The sequence below is a fragment of the Rhinopithecus bieti genome, unplaced genomic scaffold, assembly GCF_001698545.2.
Source record: "Rhinopithecus bieti isolate Rb0 unplaced genomic scaffold, ASM169854v2 scaffold_42745, whole genome shotgun sequence".
In the NCBI taxonomy this organism is placed as follows: domain Eukaryota; kingdom Metazoa; phylum Chordata; class Mammalia; order Primates; family Cercopithecidae; genus Rhinopithecus; species Rhinopithecus bieti.
In genome coordinates, this window is record NW_016819184.1 from 5,177,832 (window position 1) to 5,192,843 (window position 15,012).

Sequence of the window (15,012 nt, forward strand, 5' to 3'; positions counted from 1 at the left end):
GTTGGCCACCATTTAGAGGACACGCGTGGCTCTGGGCCTCCAAGGCCTGTTCCTACCCACAGCACCCTGGGGTGTAGGCCGCAGGACCCCAGGGCTGTGCAAACAGAGGCCTAGCCGGGAGGGCCGACCGGGATGGACCCTTCCTTCCCACCTACCCTCTGCCCCCAGGCTGCACGACGCACCCACTGTGAACCAGGCCGTGGCATGTGGGGTCAGGGTTCCCTGCACACTTGGCAGGAAACGGGGTACACACAGGAGCTTGGGCCTGCTTCCGGATTGGCTGCTGCAGAGGTGGGTTTCGGTGGGAGAGAAGGTATCTGCCAGTGAAGAGGGAGACAGGGCGGGGCCGTCAGGATGGTGCTGACCCAGGGCTGGTGTAGAGGGGGTTTATGTGGCTGAAACAGGTTTGCTGTAGAAGGAGCCAGAGCATGAGTGGGAACAGCAAGGGCGGAGGGGCCCAGGCAGCAGCAGAGCCTGAGGAAGAGGGGCCTTGGTGAAGGCCATTCGAGAGTGGTGGCCAGGCTCTGGCCTGCTTGGCGGGTTTGGCCCGATGAGCACCACTCTGGTAAACTTTACAACTCCCTAGACCAACGGAGTGACTTTCCAGGGCTCCATTATGAGGAACCCTCTGTTGCTGACAGCCCACGGGATGAGTGGAGTTCACAGGGGACCTGCTGGAGCCCGTGCTTGCCTTCCTTGGGTCTGGCAGGGGAGATAGTAGGCTAGGCCTGCTGGCCCTAGGTCTGTCTGCAGAGGCCCGGGTTTTTAGGTGTCTGGGCTGGGGATGGGCTGTCCCGAAGATTAATTCCTCCTTCCCCGATTCCTTCAGCCTCTGGAGGCCTTAGGTCGTTTGCCTTATAGTCCTTGTCCCCAGCTGGGCCCTAGGCCTCAAGTTACCAGAGGCAAGGCCACACTGCATAAAGAATCCAGTGGGAGGGGTGCCCCCAGGATGCCCAGCATGGGGGCCCCAAGAGAGCCACCAGAGCAGGGACAGCAAGGCCCAGGGATGGCTGGGGGTGTGGAGACCATGGAGAGAGCCCCAAGCTGGTGCTACCCTTCCTGAAGTGACTCAGGGTGGCCTGGACTGGCTGCCACACAGCACACCTGGCTCTGGCACCACCTGGGCCTCCCAGACCTGGAGGGGATGTCAGATGAGGGGCAAGATACCTTGTCCACAGAAAAGGAAAAATGGTGCCTGCCCTGTGAACCTGACCAACCTGAGACAGTGCCTCCAAAGTCTGTCCCCTGATGTACTGGCTTCTGCAATGGGGTGACCACAATCTGTCTGACATGTGGCAGGCGCTCAGTACACATTTGTTGGCCTCTGCAGAAATGAGCTGAGGAAACTGTCATAGGAAGGCGGGCACTTCCCTAGTAACTGACCAGGGCCAGCCTTTCACCCCGTAGATATTTACCACCCCCATTGGGCCATTTGCTTATAGAACCTGTGGTCTGGGGAGAGCCTTGAGAATCCATTGCCGAATCAGTGGAGCTCCAAGGACCCTGGAGGACCTTCCCGCTCCTGGCAACTTGATTTCCCTATTTTCAGGCCCTGGCAACCTGGCTTCCCCATCTGAGTTTTGCTGCCGGTGTTGCCCTGATTCCTGAGGGCAGTCCAGACTCAGAAGGGCTGCCTCTTTTGGGGTCCAAAGGCGGTAAGCATTTCACAGAAATGGGCTGGGCATGATGCCGTCCCCCGCTTTTGTTTTTTTTGGAGAGACAGGGTCTTGCTCTGTCGCCCAGGCTAGAGTGCAGTGGTGCGATCTCATCTCACTGTGACCTCTGCCACCTGGGCTTAAGTGATCCTCCCACCTCAGCCTCCTGAGTAGCGGGGACCACAGGCATGCACCACTATGTCAGGCTAATTTTTAGTTTTTTTTGGTAGAGATGGGGTTTTGCCATGTTACCCAGGCTGATCTCAAACTCCTGGGCTCAAGCAATCCACCTGCCTTGGCCTCCCAAAGTTGTGGGATTACAGGTGTGACCCACCCCACCTGGCTGATGCTATCCCTTTTTAAGGCTGGGCACCAACACGGTCCTGGGCGAGCAGCTGGCGTGGCCTACACAGGAGGTGGCTGTGAAGCAGGAGAAGACCAGATGCCCGGGGGAAGGGCCCTGCAGAGCATGGGCAGTCAGCCCCTAGGGAAAGGTGGGCCATGCCCACGACCTTCGAGGCATCTCTAGAACCTGCAACCTCTGAGGAAAAGAAGCTGCCACCACCTGACCCCTCTGGCCCCAGGGGCAGGGCAGCAGCTTCCTGTGAGAAAGAGTACAGCCTTCATGCAAAATCCAGATTTACCAAAGATGGCTTAAAGATGGGCCAAAAATATGCTTGTGCCTTTTTTTCTTTTCTGAAATAGTTTTTTAAAAAGCCTAGGAAACCACATGCCTTGCCGTCTCGGTTGTTTCTGTGCCAGCTTCCAGCACAAATGGGACTCAGAAAATTTCCAGGCTGTTGGCCATCCGTTCTCATAGCCTGGTGTTTTCTTGATACTTGGAGAATTCTGTTCTCATGCAAGCATCTGTTTGGGGAGGAAATGCGTCCGCTCAGCCGGAGCCTGGGGCCCTTGCAGCTTTTAGCAGGGCAGCTGCCAGGCCAGGCTCTGCTCCTGACTTGGGAGTTGGGCTTGTTGATGGCCCTTTCTTAGAGGGACTTGAGGTAGCTCCATGAAGACCTCTAACACAGAGCGCCATAAAACTGGACTAAAAAGAGGGAGAGAGCAAGGGAAGGAGGAAACACAGCTGGGCCCGCCGTGAGGAGCAGTGGCACAGGAGGGAAGTGGTCATCATTCGCCCGAAAGAGAGGCACTCGAGCGCCTCCGGGAGACGGGCTTGGCGCAGGCAGGGGCCCAAAGGAGGCCTCACGTGGGCACTACACTTAAGACACCGACTAACCCAGGAGAGGTGTCCCCAGCGACCGCCGCTCCCCAGCACGTGTCAGGCGGACTGGGGCCAGGAACTGGACTCCCCACAGGGCCCTGTGGCCAGTCTCTGACCATGGCTTGACATTCCTGTTCCAGAAAGAACAGTAGTACTAAGAAGCAGGTGCATAACCTCTAACTACATTAACACCCAGGGTGCTTTTACCTGTGGCTTTAGACTGGGTCCCTAGAAGCAGGGCCTGAGCCGGGGATTCTTGTGCCAGTGACACCGAGAGGGATGCTCCCAGCAGGAACCTTCAGGGAGGCGAGGGAAGCCCCTGGACCAACAGAGGCCCAGCAAAGAGGTGGGCTCAGCTGAAGTCGCTTCTCAGCCTGGGGCTTCGGGAGCTGCGAAGTGTGACCAGCACGTGGGACTTGATCCTGCCCAAGGCGAGGGGCAGCTCCTGTCCCTGCACCTGTCGGTCATTGGCTGGAGGTGACCCTAAAGGGAAAGGGTAACCTCCTTCCTATCCTAGGTCTCCCAGCCCAGAATAGCCCCGGAAGGGGCAGCCATGAACTGGCAGAGCCAACACTCACAGCAGTGGAGAGTGGGCACTGCCGTGGGTTTGGGACTCCAGGCGGGACACCAGCAGCCTGGCTTTCCTCTTAGGATCCTTGCAGTGGCCCTTGCCTGGCCAGAGACAGCAGTTCTGCTTCCCAGGAGAGGAAACGGGAAGTGAGGCCACTTGGTCAGTGGAGGAACTCAGTGCCTCCAACTGCAGAATCTAGTTCCCCACTCTCCTCTCTGGAACCCTCCAGGTTCTGGGGAGAGCCAGGGCCCAGGGGTGAGAATGCCCAGGCCTCCTTTGGAGGAGGCAGCCAGGACAAAGGGGAGTGGTCACTGTCTGCTCCCAGACACATCACCTGACCAGCCAGCTTTGTCTTTGTCACCGGATGCCCACTCCTGCATGTGGGGGTGTAGTTCATGAGTTCTAGGGACTCCCAGGCCCCAGGCAGCAGTCCCTAGAGAAATCCTGGGGCTGTTTCCCCCTCCACTCCCCAGACCTTGCCCTTCGCAACCCAGAGTGGGTTCTCGGTCACTACTGATAAAACATGTGGTTTAGTTCAGCTCAGGAGATGTTTCTGGAGTCTCTACTACATGTTCACCCTCCTGGCCCAGGAACAGCAGCACCTGGCAGAGGGAATGAACTTGTTGGGCTGAGGCTGGGCAGAGTGAGTGGCGGTCTGCCTGGCAGCAGTACAGAGCTGATATGTTGAGTCAGTGAGTTTGCTGAGGTGGAACTGGATTTCAGCTTGTACCTAGAAGGCAAGGACCAGGCCACCTTCGTCTGTGTCCCCGTGCCCAGCCAGGGACCTCCCACTCAGGAGAAAGTATAGGAATAAATATCTGCACAGAAGAGCCCTGCAGAAGAAGGGTCATTGCTCCTGGCTGGGAAGCCCCGGGGAGGCCGGCTGGGGCGGGCTGAGCAGGAAACCTCGGCTGGGGCCGGTGGGAATGGCCAAGGAACGGCCAGGGCCTCTGTCGTGGCTAGAGCTGAGGTCTAGGGGGTCTGATGGAAAAGGCAGGGCCTCCATCCCAAAGTTGCCTCTCTGGCAGGCTGCTGTGGTCTGCCTTTTGCAGACTCTAGGAGTAGGTCTTCATCCATGTCCCTGGCCACTAGCCTGAGGCCATGTGGACAGTTTCCACTGAGCTTTTTTACCTGGGCCGGCCTGTGCCAGAGTAGGTGGCCCAGCCCAGGGCTGGGGCTGGATGTCAAGAGAGCAGGAGTCAGGGGGCTGGGGGACAGTTGGTCCTGGAGCAGCAGTTTCACCTTGGAATAATGTGTTCATACGGCACTTTGAACTTAGCCATTTTGCAGCTTTTTGCAGACATTTTTGAGGGCACGCAGGCCTCCAGGCTTCCAACTTGCCTATGCAGTGTTCTTCCATGGGGTAGCTGGAGCTGCTAGGAGATGCTGGGCGGGACCTTGCCCCCGGGGCATGGAGGGCACAGGGCACAGACACCTTGGGTGTCTGCATGGGAGTTGTTCACGAGGGATGGGGCTCTGGGCAGAACACACACCGCACCATTGTGGCAGTCACATTCCGTCCTGACACCGCACCATTGTGGCAGTCACATTCCGTCCTGACAGGTGGGGCTCGCCATGGACAGAACACACACCGCACCATTGTGGCAGCCACAGTCCGTCCTGACACCGCACCATTGTGGCAGTCACATTCCGTTCCCGCTGACACGCCAGCCGATGTGTGCAGTCCACATGTCCGGTCCATGGACAGGTTTGGGGCTCGCCGATGACAGAGCGACACACCGGCACCATTGTGGCAGTCACATTCCGTCCTGACAGGTGGGGCTCGCCATGGACAGAACACACACCGCACCATTGTGGCAGCCACAGTCCGTCCTGACACCGCACCATTGTGGCAGCCACAGTCCGTCCTGACAGGCGGGGCTCGCCACCAGCTGGGGCAAGCAGTGGGTGGTTCTTGGCTTTCTCTCACTGTAGCTGAAATGGCTGTTTTGAGTCAACAGAGTTCTCAAGGTTTCGCTGCCTTTGTGGCCAAGGAGCCGGTATATTTGAAGAATATTGGGGGCTGAGTGGCTTTCTGGGGTTTGCTTGTGATGAGGTTCACCAGCCCTTCCTTGTAGACTCCCCCTGCATCACAGCAGAAAGGGCCCAATGGGTCTAGAGAGCCCTGAACACCCTGACTCTGCAGGCAGGCCGGCCGCCGCCCAGAGGTGGAAGAGTCGCCTGGCACCGTGATGCCCATGCGGACGGTGTCTGCCTCCGTGTTGCCTGTCTAACTTCAGCCCTTTCCAGGGCACAGTGAGGCAAAAGCCACACGTCTGTGACGGGTCCAGCTAATGGGTCCCCAGCACCCGCGCCTGGCTGTGGCTAACGCATAACATGTCTTACTTTGTTTGGGCTGCTGTGACAAAGATGCCTTAGACTGGGGAACTCACAAACCACAGAAATGTATTTCTCTTAGTTAGAAGCTGAGAAGTCCAAGATCCAGGTGCCAGCAGGCTTGGGGTCTTGTGAGGGCCTGCTCTTCATAGTTGGCACTTTCTCACATCCTTACCTGGCGAGAGAGGCACCTGCACTCCCTCTGTTATGAGCCCTCATCTCATCTGTGAAGGTCCCTACATGACCTCATCACCTCCCAGAGGCCCCACCTCTTTATACTTTTGCACAGAGGCTTAGATTTCAACATAGGAATGGGTGGGGGGGGGCAGGGGGGCACAAACTTAGACCGTAGCACCCGATTAGTGCCCAGACCCACACAGTCATGGTGGCCATACGTTAGACACCCCTGCCACTTGCACCTTATGCCAGAGGAGGTCAGTGGGAAGCTCCGAGCAGGACTGAGAAGGTGAGCACAGACAAGCGCTGTGCGGCTTCTGTCCGAGTGCGCAGGCTGCGCTCCTGCTCTGTTCACGTGAGAGGCCACAGAAAACACTCGCAGCAGACCACGTCCCAGGCCCTTCACATGACAGCTCGCAGAAAACGCAGGCACGCGTTTGGGTGTCAAGCACACTGGTCTCAACAGATGTGGCTGACACCCAAGGCAGTCAGCCTCAGTACCCATCACCCACCTAGAACCTGTTCACAGCACATCATCCAGGCTGCTGTAGCCTTGACTGGACATGATTATTTATTCTTAACGTACCACGGCTTCTATACAGGCCAGGAAACAGGCTGCTCAGCCGGGGTCGGGAGAGGGTGGGTCTGGCTCCCTGGGGACCTCAGGCTCTGACGAATCCTGGTCTCATCCTAGGCCTCCTCTGTTGGGGCAGCCTGGCTCAGCAGAACCCGCGACACATGGCTGAGGTCACCCAGGCTGGGCCTTCTTGCCCCTGTTTTGTGCCCCCTACTCAGTTCTCCTTCTGTCCTGGCTCAGGTCTAGGCCAGTCAAGAGGGTGGCTGAGAAGCAGGAGGAGCCTCAGAGACCCCCCTCCCCCCCCCCCCGAAAGCACTGGGGCCTCCACCTTACAAGCGGCAGGTTTGCCTTGGGAGCTGCTGGTCCATCGCCCAGGCCTGGCCGGGGGCAGGCGAGGATCCTGGGTGCTGGTCCGTCGTCCAGGCTTATCGGGGGCAGGCGAGGATCCTGGGTGCTGGTCCATCGTCCAGGCCTGACTGGGGGCAGGCGAGGATCCTGGGTGCTGGTCCGTCGTCCAGGCCTGACGGGGGGCAGGCGAGGATCCTGGGTGCTGGTCCATCGTCCAGGCCTGACGGGGGCAGGCAAGGATCCTGGGTGCTAGTCCATCGCCAAGGCCTGACCAGGGGCAGGCGAGGATCCTGGGGCTGTTGTGCAGGGGTTGCCATCTCCAGCCCTCCGTTATGGTGGGGGGAGTGTGCTGTGTGCACACCACTGGGCTGCGTCGAATCCCACCATGGCCCAGAGGGTGGACCTGTGGCTCCGTAGGGGGCCAGCTGCAGGGACGGGGCTCCCTCAGTGGCCTGGGCCAGTGTCTCCAGTCTAATGGGTGCCCCTGCCCCTCTCCTGAGTCCCCGTGCAGAGCTCCCCACAGCACCTCAGCCTTCACCTTTCTCAGCTAATCAAAAGATTTCAGAAAAGCAAACCCATCAGAACGACTTCCTCCATGGAGTGTTCAGGAACAATGAGCGTGCCCATGGCAGGCACATATACCTTCCTCCAGAGAGAGCACCTTTTATTTCCCGTTCACTGAGGCTGGTTCAACAGCTTGTTGGCTGTGACAGCCGGTGGTCACCTGTATTTCAAAGAGACACACAAACACTGCAGCCTTTGAAAGGATCAGGCCCTCGGGACAGGTCTGTGGTCTTGGCGTCGGCAGGCGTGCGGTGAGAGAGGCGGCGGGTGCTCCAAGGCCCTGCTTTGCTCCCCCAGTCCCCACCTGTCTGCCGGGAAGAGACCAAAGACTGGAATTCCCCCCGCCCTCTGTGCGCAGTTCTTCCCTCGCTCCCCTCTGGTATGTGACCTCATTGCTGCAGTCCTGTTAGGGATATCCAGGACTGGGCCGGGAGTGCCCCTCACTGTCCCAGCTTCCGTCCTGTCTGTGGCTGGACTGTGGAGTGTGCATCATTCTGAGGAGAAGGCTGGATTTTGTGCTCTGTCCTGGGAGCAGGTGTTGAACTGCACACACTTGTGCATAGTGTCAGCCCTGCCCCCATCGCTGGCAGCTGACGCCAAGCAGAACCGGCTTGCGTACCCTTGAAATCCATCCTGTTCAAGCTATACCTGCCACTGGAGAAGGCCCCAGGCTGCCTCCTGCCCCAGGCCAGGCCCCACACAGAGGGAGCACTTGGTGGGCGGAGAAGCTTTTGTGCAGCCTACTCTCTCTCTGGGGCCTCAAAGGGCCCAGCAAGGCAGGCAGGGAGCTGGTGAGCACTAGAACCTGGAGCTTGGCCTCTCCTCAGCAGCTCAGACCCCCCAGGCCCCAGCACCTGTGGAGGGCATGGGACCACTCCTTTCTAGAGGCTCGGCGTCTCCAGGTGAGGCCAAGCACTCATGTTTCCCCAGCTTCCTGCATGACTCTTATTACGCACAAGGCTCAGGACTTCAGCTCGGCCCCTTCTAGCCTGTCTCCCACTCTGGTTGTGGAGAGTAGGGTAGAGGGGGCATCGTGTCACCCTGTCTGGCAGTACAGCCTGGCGTTTCCTCCGAGTCAGATCTCTTCTCAAGGGGAGCATCACGGTGCGTCAGTTATGTTTGCATAGAGGTCCTGCCTGAAAAACATCATTGATTTCACCACCATTATAGGGCGTTTGGGTTGCTGTCTTCTTTTCTGTTTAACAGTATGTTGCCGAAGTTTTACACACATCTTAGAATGTTTTCTTAACAGAAAAATCCGAGTAGTGAAATTACCTGATCAAGGAATTGGATACATTTTTCCCAGGTTGCGCTTCAGAAAGGCTGTGGACAAAGTGTTAGGAGCATTTCTGTTTCACTGCAGCTCCCCAGAACTGGGCCTGCATCAAATTTGTGTGCTTTGCTGAGTTAGTAGGTGAATAATGGAATTGAGCGTGTCTTTATGAGCACAGAGCGCTCATTGGCTAGAGGTGCATCTTCATGAGTGCGTTGCTCATGGCCCCTGTCCTTGCCTGGATGGGAGGAACCCGGGACTTGATTGGTCTTGCCACAGCCTGGTGGTCCAGTCGCTTTGTGGGGTGTGCAGTCCTGGGGCTCTGGGAGGGGAGTAACCCTTAGTAACCTGTGTGTCTGCCCCTCCACAGAACTGTCAGACCTTCAGCAGCCTCAGCTGCCTGAGCGCAGGGACAGAGGACTGCGGTCCCCAGAGCCCCTTCGCCCGCCACGTCAGCAACACCAGGGCCTGGACCGCCCTGCTCTCAGCCTCTGGCCCAGGGGGCAGGACCCCCGCTGGGACCCCGGTCCCTGAGCCTCTTCCCTCTTCCTTCGACGACCACCTCGCCTGCCGGGAGGACCTGTCCTGTGAGGAGTCAGACGGCTGTGCCCTGGATGAGGATTGCGGCAGGAGAGCAGAGCCGGCCGCAGCCTGGCGGAACCGCGGGGCCCCCGGGAACAGCCTCTGCTCCCTGGATGGCGAGTTGGACATCGAGCAGATAGAGAAGAACTGAGGGGACGTGTGGGCCCAGGCAGGGCTGGGGTGCGCTGGCATCGACAGCCCTCCCTTTGGGCACTAGGTGGGCCCTGGAAGGGGAGCCCAACTCGTGGGCCTGATGAAAGTTTCCTGAGTGGGGTGTCAGGTCCCAGAGAGGGAACCCACCCGCTGCCTTGGGGAGAGCCTGGCCTGGCTGCGTCACACAGTGGGTGTGTCAGCCTCTCACCGGCTCCCTGAGCGTGGCAGCCACCAGGTCCACAGAACTACTGCAGCCCAGAGGACAGCTTTGGAGTTTGCGTCTTTTCTGCCTCTTTCCCCGTGGGATGTTGGGCAGTCTCTGTCGTCCCCGGCAGAGCTGGGCACCGCTCTGTATCCCCCTGGTGGGGGCTGTCAGGGAGGGCCTGGGGTGGGGGCCAGGGGCCATCTGCTGTGTCAGGGCCCTTCTTGGCCTCGCTCAGGTTCACTTTTGGGGAGCCGGTCCCGCAGCTTCTTTCACTCAGTTTTACTCCGTGCCTTCTCTCCCAGGTCTCCCTGCTTTAGGATTGGGAAGGTTCGGGAGATGCCTCCTTCTGTAACACCAGAACCATTTGGCCTTAATTCCAATGTGAGAGACAGAATCCCTGCGGTGCTGGACTGGCCCCTCAGAGGGTAAGCCCATGTCCAGAGTCTCGGGCCCAAGGAACAGTTTGGAGGGGTGCATGTTAGGGCCTTCCATGTTGGGTAGAAATTTGGTGGGTCTGTTTTCTGAACGGACTCTCTTGCCTCTCCTGCAGCATGGAGAGCCTGACCCCATGGCTCTGCCACCGTTAGGGCAGGGTTAGCAGATGGCAGCCCTTCTCTGTGGTTGACTGGTCACTGAGTGATAAGTGTGGTTGGTTCTAGTGAGTGTAGGGATGGCACGATACCAGGGCAGCCTCTTGAAAATGGCCTTGGGAGACAGGAGCTGTGGGCAGGTGGACAGCTGCAGGCCCTGTGCCCATTCAGGGGTGAAGGGCGTCCGCTGACCAATCTGCAGGGGCCCCTGCAAGATTCCACGCACCTCCCATTTGTCCTTGAGGACTGCTGGCTGTAACCGGGGCACACCACCCACCTCAAGACAAACCCCCGCCCTTGTCAGCTTAGGGGGAGCCCAGTCCTGAGGGCTGCATCTCTGTTGTAGGCCCAGCCACAGGCACAAAGCTGGACTGATACTCCCCGCCCCTGCCCCGCCCTGGCTCCTCACCCTGGGGCATCCAAGGAGCCTGGCTCCTGAAGGTTTGCTGTCCTCTCCAGGTTTGTAGCTGCTCTCCCGCAACCTTGCAGACACCACCACATGGGCTCTGCTCTATGGGAATCTGGCTTTTAGCGAATTTGGCGTCTTCTGCAGACAATAGCAATTGGGCTGGCTTAGGAGTAAGTGGCTCATTTTCCCATAAGGCTAAAAATAACTGGTGTGCTCCCTTGCGTTAGCTGACATGCGTTAAAAGCACTTTTGTAGTCATTTTGCTTTTGCTCGTCTTCCGTGGACGAGTGAACGCCTCGCTTCTGCAGGTCGAGTCCAGATGCTTCTCACCTTTCTCCTCAAGAAAGCTGCTTTTTGGGAAACCTTGTTTAAACCTTTTTTTTACTACATCAAAAGGGTCGTGGTTCAAGTTCCCAATATGTGGGTGGCGCTTCTTACAAATCAGCTATAAGAAGCTGGCAGAAAGCCCCCAGCTCCACGGCCCTGAGAGATGGTGGTGCCATCTCAGGGTGGGTGGCACATGGGGGTATGCCGGGCACTGGGCAGGTCCCAGAGCGGGGGAACCAGCTCGCCTCTGGTCGCTGTAGCTCCTGCCAGAGGCACATCTACTTGTGATCCTGGACAGCCAAACCCAAGAGCTGGTGGCTCTGAGCAGAGACATCTTGGCCTGTCCCTGCCTGGGGGTCATGGAGACCATGTCTTCTTAGAGCAAATGTGGAGGAGACCGGGGCAGTTGCTGGGTGAATGTGGAGAGCACATGGCCATGCCTCACCCCCAGAGTATCACCGGGCACTGGAGGTCCTGGCACCACACACCCGGTGTGGCCACCGAGGGCACACAGCCTCTAAAGCAGGCCTTCCTGTGGAAGGCAGAGGCAGTGAGGGAGGCGGGCAGTGCCAGCCGAGGCTGAGGCGTGCAGCAGCCCCCAGCTGCCTTTGCTTAGGGTAGAGGTGGGAGGCACATGGTGACAGGTATGTGTCGTGGGACTGGGGTGTGGGTGACCTGCCCTCAAACCCTGCCTGCCACCTCCCCACTCAGGCCTGGTGGCAGGGAGGGACAAGCTGTGGAGCTGGCCGAGTCACAGCCACCTCCCCACCTCCCTGCAAGCTGGTCCCATTGACTAGCAAGCCCAGCCCCAGGGCGCTTAGGCAGAAATGGCCCAGCCTCCTCAGACGCCACCTGCCTGTCCTGTGCCCACCGCCGCTTCTAGCCCAAGCCCACCACGCAGCAGTCAGGGGAGAAAATGGTGGCTGTCCCTTCTGCTAAGAGAAAGAAATGGCCTCCAGCTGGTTTCGTGTTTGTCTCTTGACTAAGGTGCCACCCCATCATCCAAGCCGCCACACAGCCTGGAGCGGCCTGTTCCTGCCCTCCACCCTGCTGGCCCCAGGACTTCTGATCTCAGTCCTCCGAGAGGGAGGCTTGCCCAGGAGGTGCCCCCCACGTTGGTGTAACCAAGGGCAGCAGGCAGACAGCTCACCCCCACCAGCATGAGGGCCCCAGCTGGGGGCAGCGGCAGGAGCCTCGCTTTTGTCACAGCCTTGCCCGTGAACCCTGCCTCTGAGGGGAGACCGAGGAAGGGCAGAGCCAGGAGCAAGCCGTGCCAGGCCATCTGCCTGCTCGTGGGCAGGAAAGAGGAGTGGGAGGAGGGGCTTAGCGCCACGTGCACCCCACTCATTTCAAAGCCACCAAACTGCCAGGGGCTGCTGTCCACCTGTGGGGCCTGGGGGCCGGGACCACAGCCTCGCCATTTTCGTTGCCACACCCTCTTGCCTTACTCACGGTGGAGGCCAGAGTTGCACGGACAGACGTGCATCTAGGCCCACGGGGAGCTTGTTCTGATCAGACGTACAGATTTTCATTCTCAGAAAGCCTTACTTTTCAACCAAATTTTTGTAGCCAGTTTTGTGAATTTGTACACTGAAAGAAAATTTAAATGAAGGGGAAGTCCACATTAAAAAGAAAACAAACCCCAACTTCGAAATGGGTCTCCTGGTGCAGGGGCGTGAGTGGCCATGCACTGGGTGTGCTGCCGGTCTGAGCAAGCTCCCCTAGCTGCGGAACCCCTGGGCCCCTGCTGCGGGCTCGGCCTTGGTGCCATGCCTGCTGCACTCCCGTTTCCACTGACGTGCTGTCTGTGGCTATTGGGGGCTGGTCACTTGAATGATGGTCATTCCAGACGTCAGCCGGCAGGGATGCAGCAGGCTGGCCGCGCACTGGGATCAGGCACCCTGGCCCCACACTGGCAATGATGCCGCACCTTGCCATGTCCACGCTGTTGGTCAAACCCCTCTGTCATGCCTCTTTAAAGAGAAAAGAGAAAGGTTTGGTTTTGTTTTGTTTTTTTAATGGCAGACCGAAGTGGAGATCTTGTAGCCTAGATAGGATAGTCTGACCTAGCGTAGTCTTTTTGGCAAATGATTTGTGTTTTCAGTGCGTGGGGAAGCTGTCCTGGGGGCTTGGGTGACAGATAGCACATAGGCTGTTTCTGGGGTTGCACGAGCTTCCCTGAGCTGGACGTTGTGGGTGTTGCAGAGCTTCAGGAAGTGTGGCGACCAGAAAGCGTAGACCCGGGGCCCAGGGTCTGCCTGCCCCTGCAGCCTGGCCTCCCCGCACAGGCCGTGGCTTGCACTCCAGCCGCTCTAGTCTCTCAGGAATTTGCTTGTTACTTTTACTGTGTAAATAAAGCTTCCTGGTTCAATACCCAAGTGCCTAGTGTCAGCTGTGTGGTTTCTGTGGGGTGTGGCGAACCGGCAGGTCCCTCCTGCTCACAGGAGCATTAGCTCTGGGCTGAGAGGGACATAGATTGGACCCTTCTGTCCCCTCCAAGCTTCGGGGTCTGAATTGATAAAATGGGGCCAGCAGACATCACAGAGCTATGGAGAGGCTGGAGGATGGGAGAAGGCCTGCCTGTGGTCACAGCTGCGTCATGGGGAGCCCTTCTAGGGCTGGGCTCTCCTGGCTCTGGCCAGGAGCCCCAGGACAGCAGCGGGGAGACACTCCTTGTGTCACTTGGGTTAGAAGCCATGGAGGAGTCTGCCCTTCTGAGTACATGAGCTCAGCCTTCGACAGCGCTGGGAGGTAAGGCCGTACGGCAGTGTGCGGAGAGGGGCCCAGCCTGGCCTGGAGCCCTGAGGGGCCTGGGATGGCCCCCACCACCCGCCCACCAGGGTAGCTGAGGTGGCACAGACAGGTTCACCAGCTCCAGGCTTCTGCCCCCGCTGCAGGCAGCACATTGCAGACTTCCGCTGCGTGAGTTGCGGGGCCCCAGGAGCACGGAGCCCAGCCCACCGTGGGCCACCGTCTCCGTGCGTGGTCCTCTGCTTACCCGGACTCAGGAGATGGGGGTGTTTGTGGCCTGGAGGACAGGTGTGGAGAGGTTTGCTTGATTTCCATAGCCCAGCACTTGCCCACATGACCTGCCCATGGAAGTCTGGCCTAGAACACTTGTTAGGGCCAGAGCAGCCCTCTGGGAATGAGGCTCTGCAGCCCCCACTTCTCTTTTGGTTTGTTTTTCCTTTTAGCAAGATTTTTTTTTTTTTAAGTCTATGAACACTGAACTCAAGAAACAGGTGAAGCAGGGCTGCTGCTGGGAGGTGAGGCCCTCGTCCTCACTGCCATCCCTGCGGCCCTGCCTTACCCAAGGCCCAGGGACTCACTGGTGCGAGGCTGGACGCATTGACTTCCCCAGCACACCTCACCCCTGCCTCCATATCTGATGGATGACTGGCAGGCCAGAGGCCAGCCGGGGGCTTCTACCAAGCGCAGTGCCCCCACCCTTGTTTCCCACCTGAGGGTAGGGCATAGAGTGGCCCTGGAAGAACCTCTGGCCCTTACCAGCCCCTTGCCGTCCCCAATCCCTAGATGAGGTCCCTGGCTGGGTAGCAGCTCCATTCTGCCCCCACATGGGGCCTGGCCTCAGGCCTCACTCCAGGCCAGGCGCAGGTGCTTCTGACATGGGACACGCGTGTAGTCTCCTTATCTGCGCAGCGATCATAACCCTGTGGGCTTACGAGAGAGAATCAGTGCAAACCCCACGGCCACCCTGGACAGTCACTCTGTCCAGTGTGCAGGGAAAGGGCTGGAAGGAAGAAGGCCGGAAGGAAAGGCCCCAGAGAGCACAGCGCTCAGACTCCCGGGTGACTTCTGGTTTCTTTTTATATACTTTTCTGTTAAATTTCCTGTAATAACACATACTGCTTTTATAATGTTAAAAAAAAAAAACCATGTAGAATGTAGGCTGCCCAGTGTGTTTACCACCTAAACCAGGACAGTTCTGAGAGGGGCAGATGGAACTGTTGACACGCACTCTGGGACGGAAGGCAGACCCAAGAGCGCCCACCCCAGAG

General features: G+C 58.5%; 1 protein-coding gene across 2 annotated transcripts in view; it reads left to right on the plus strand.

Annotated features, from left to right (window-relative positions):
* The window catches only part of FAM53B (family with sequence similarity 53 member B), a 125,887-nt gene extending 112,516 nt beyond the window's left edge, over positions 1 to 13,371 (plus strand). For both annotated transcript variants that reach the window (XM_017858645.1, XM_017858644.1), the window contains exon 5: positions 9,098 to 13,371. In XM_017858645.1, the coding sequence (XP_017714134.1) occupies positions 9,098 to 9,460 (363 nt within the window). In that variant the 3' untranslated portion in view covers positions 9,461 to 13,371. The remainder of the gene's footprint in view (positions 1 to 9,097) is intronic.
* Positions 13,372 to 15,012: the final 1,641 nt, after the last annotated feature.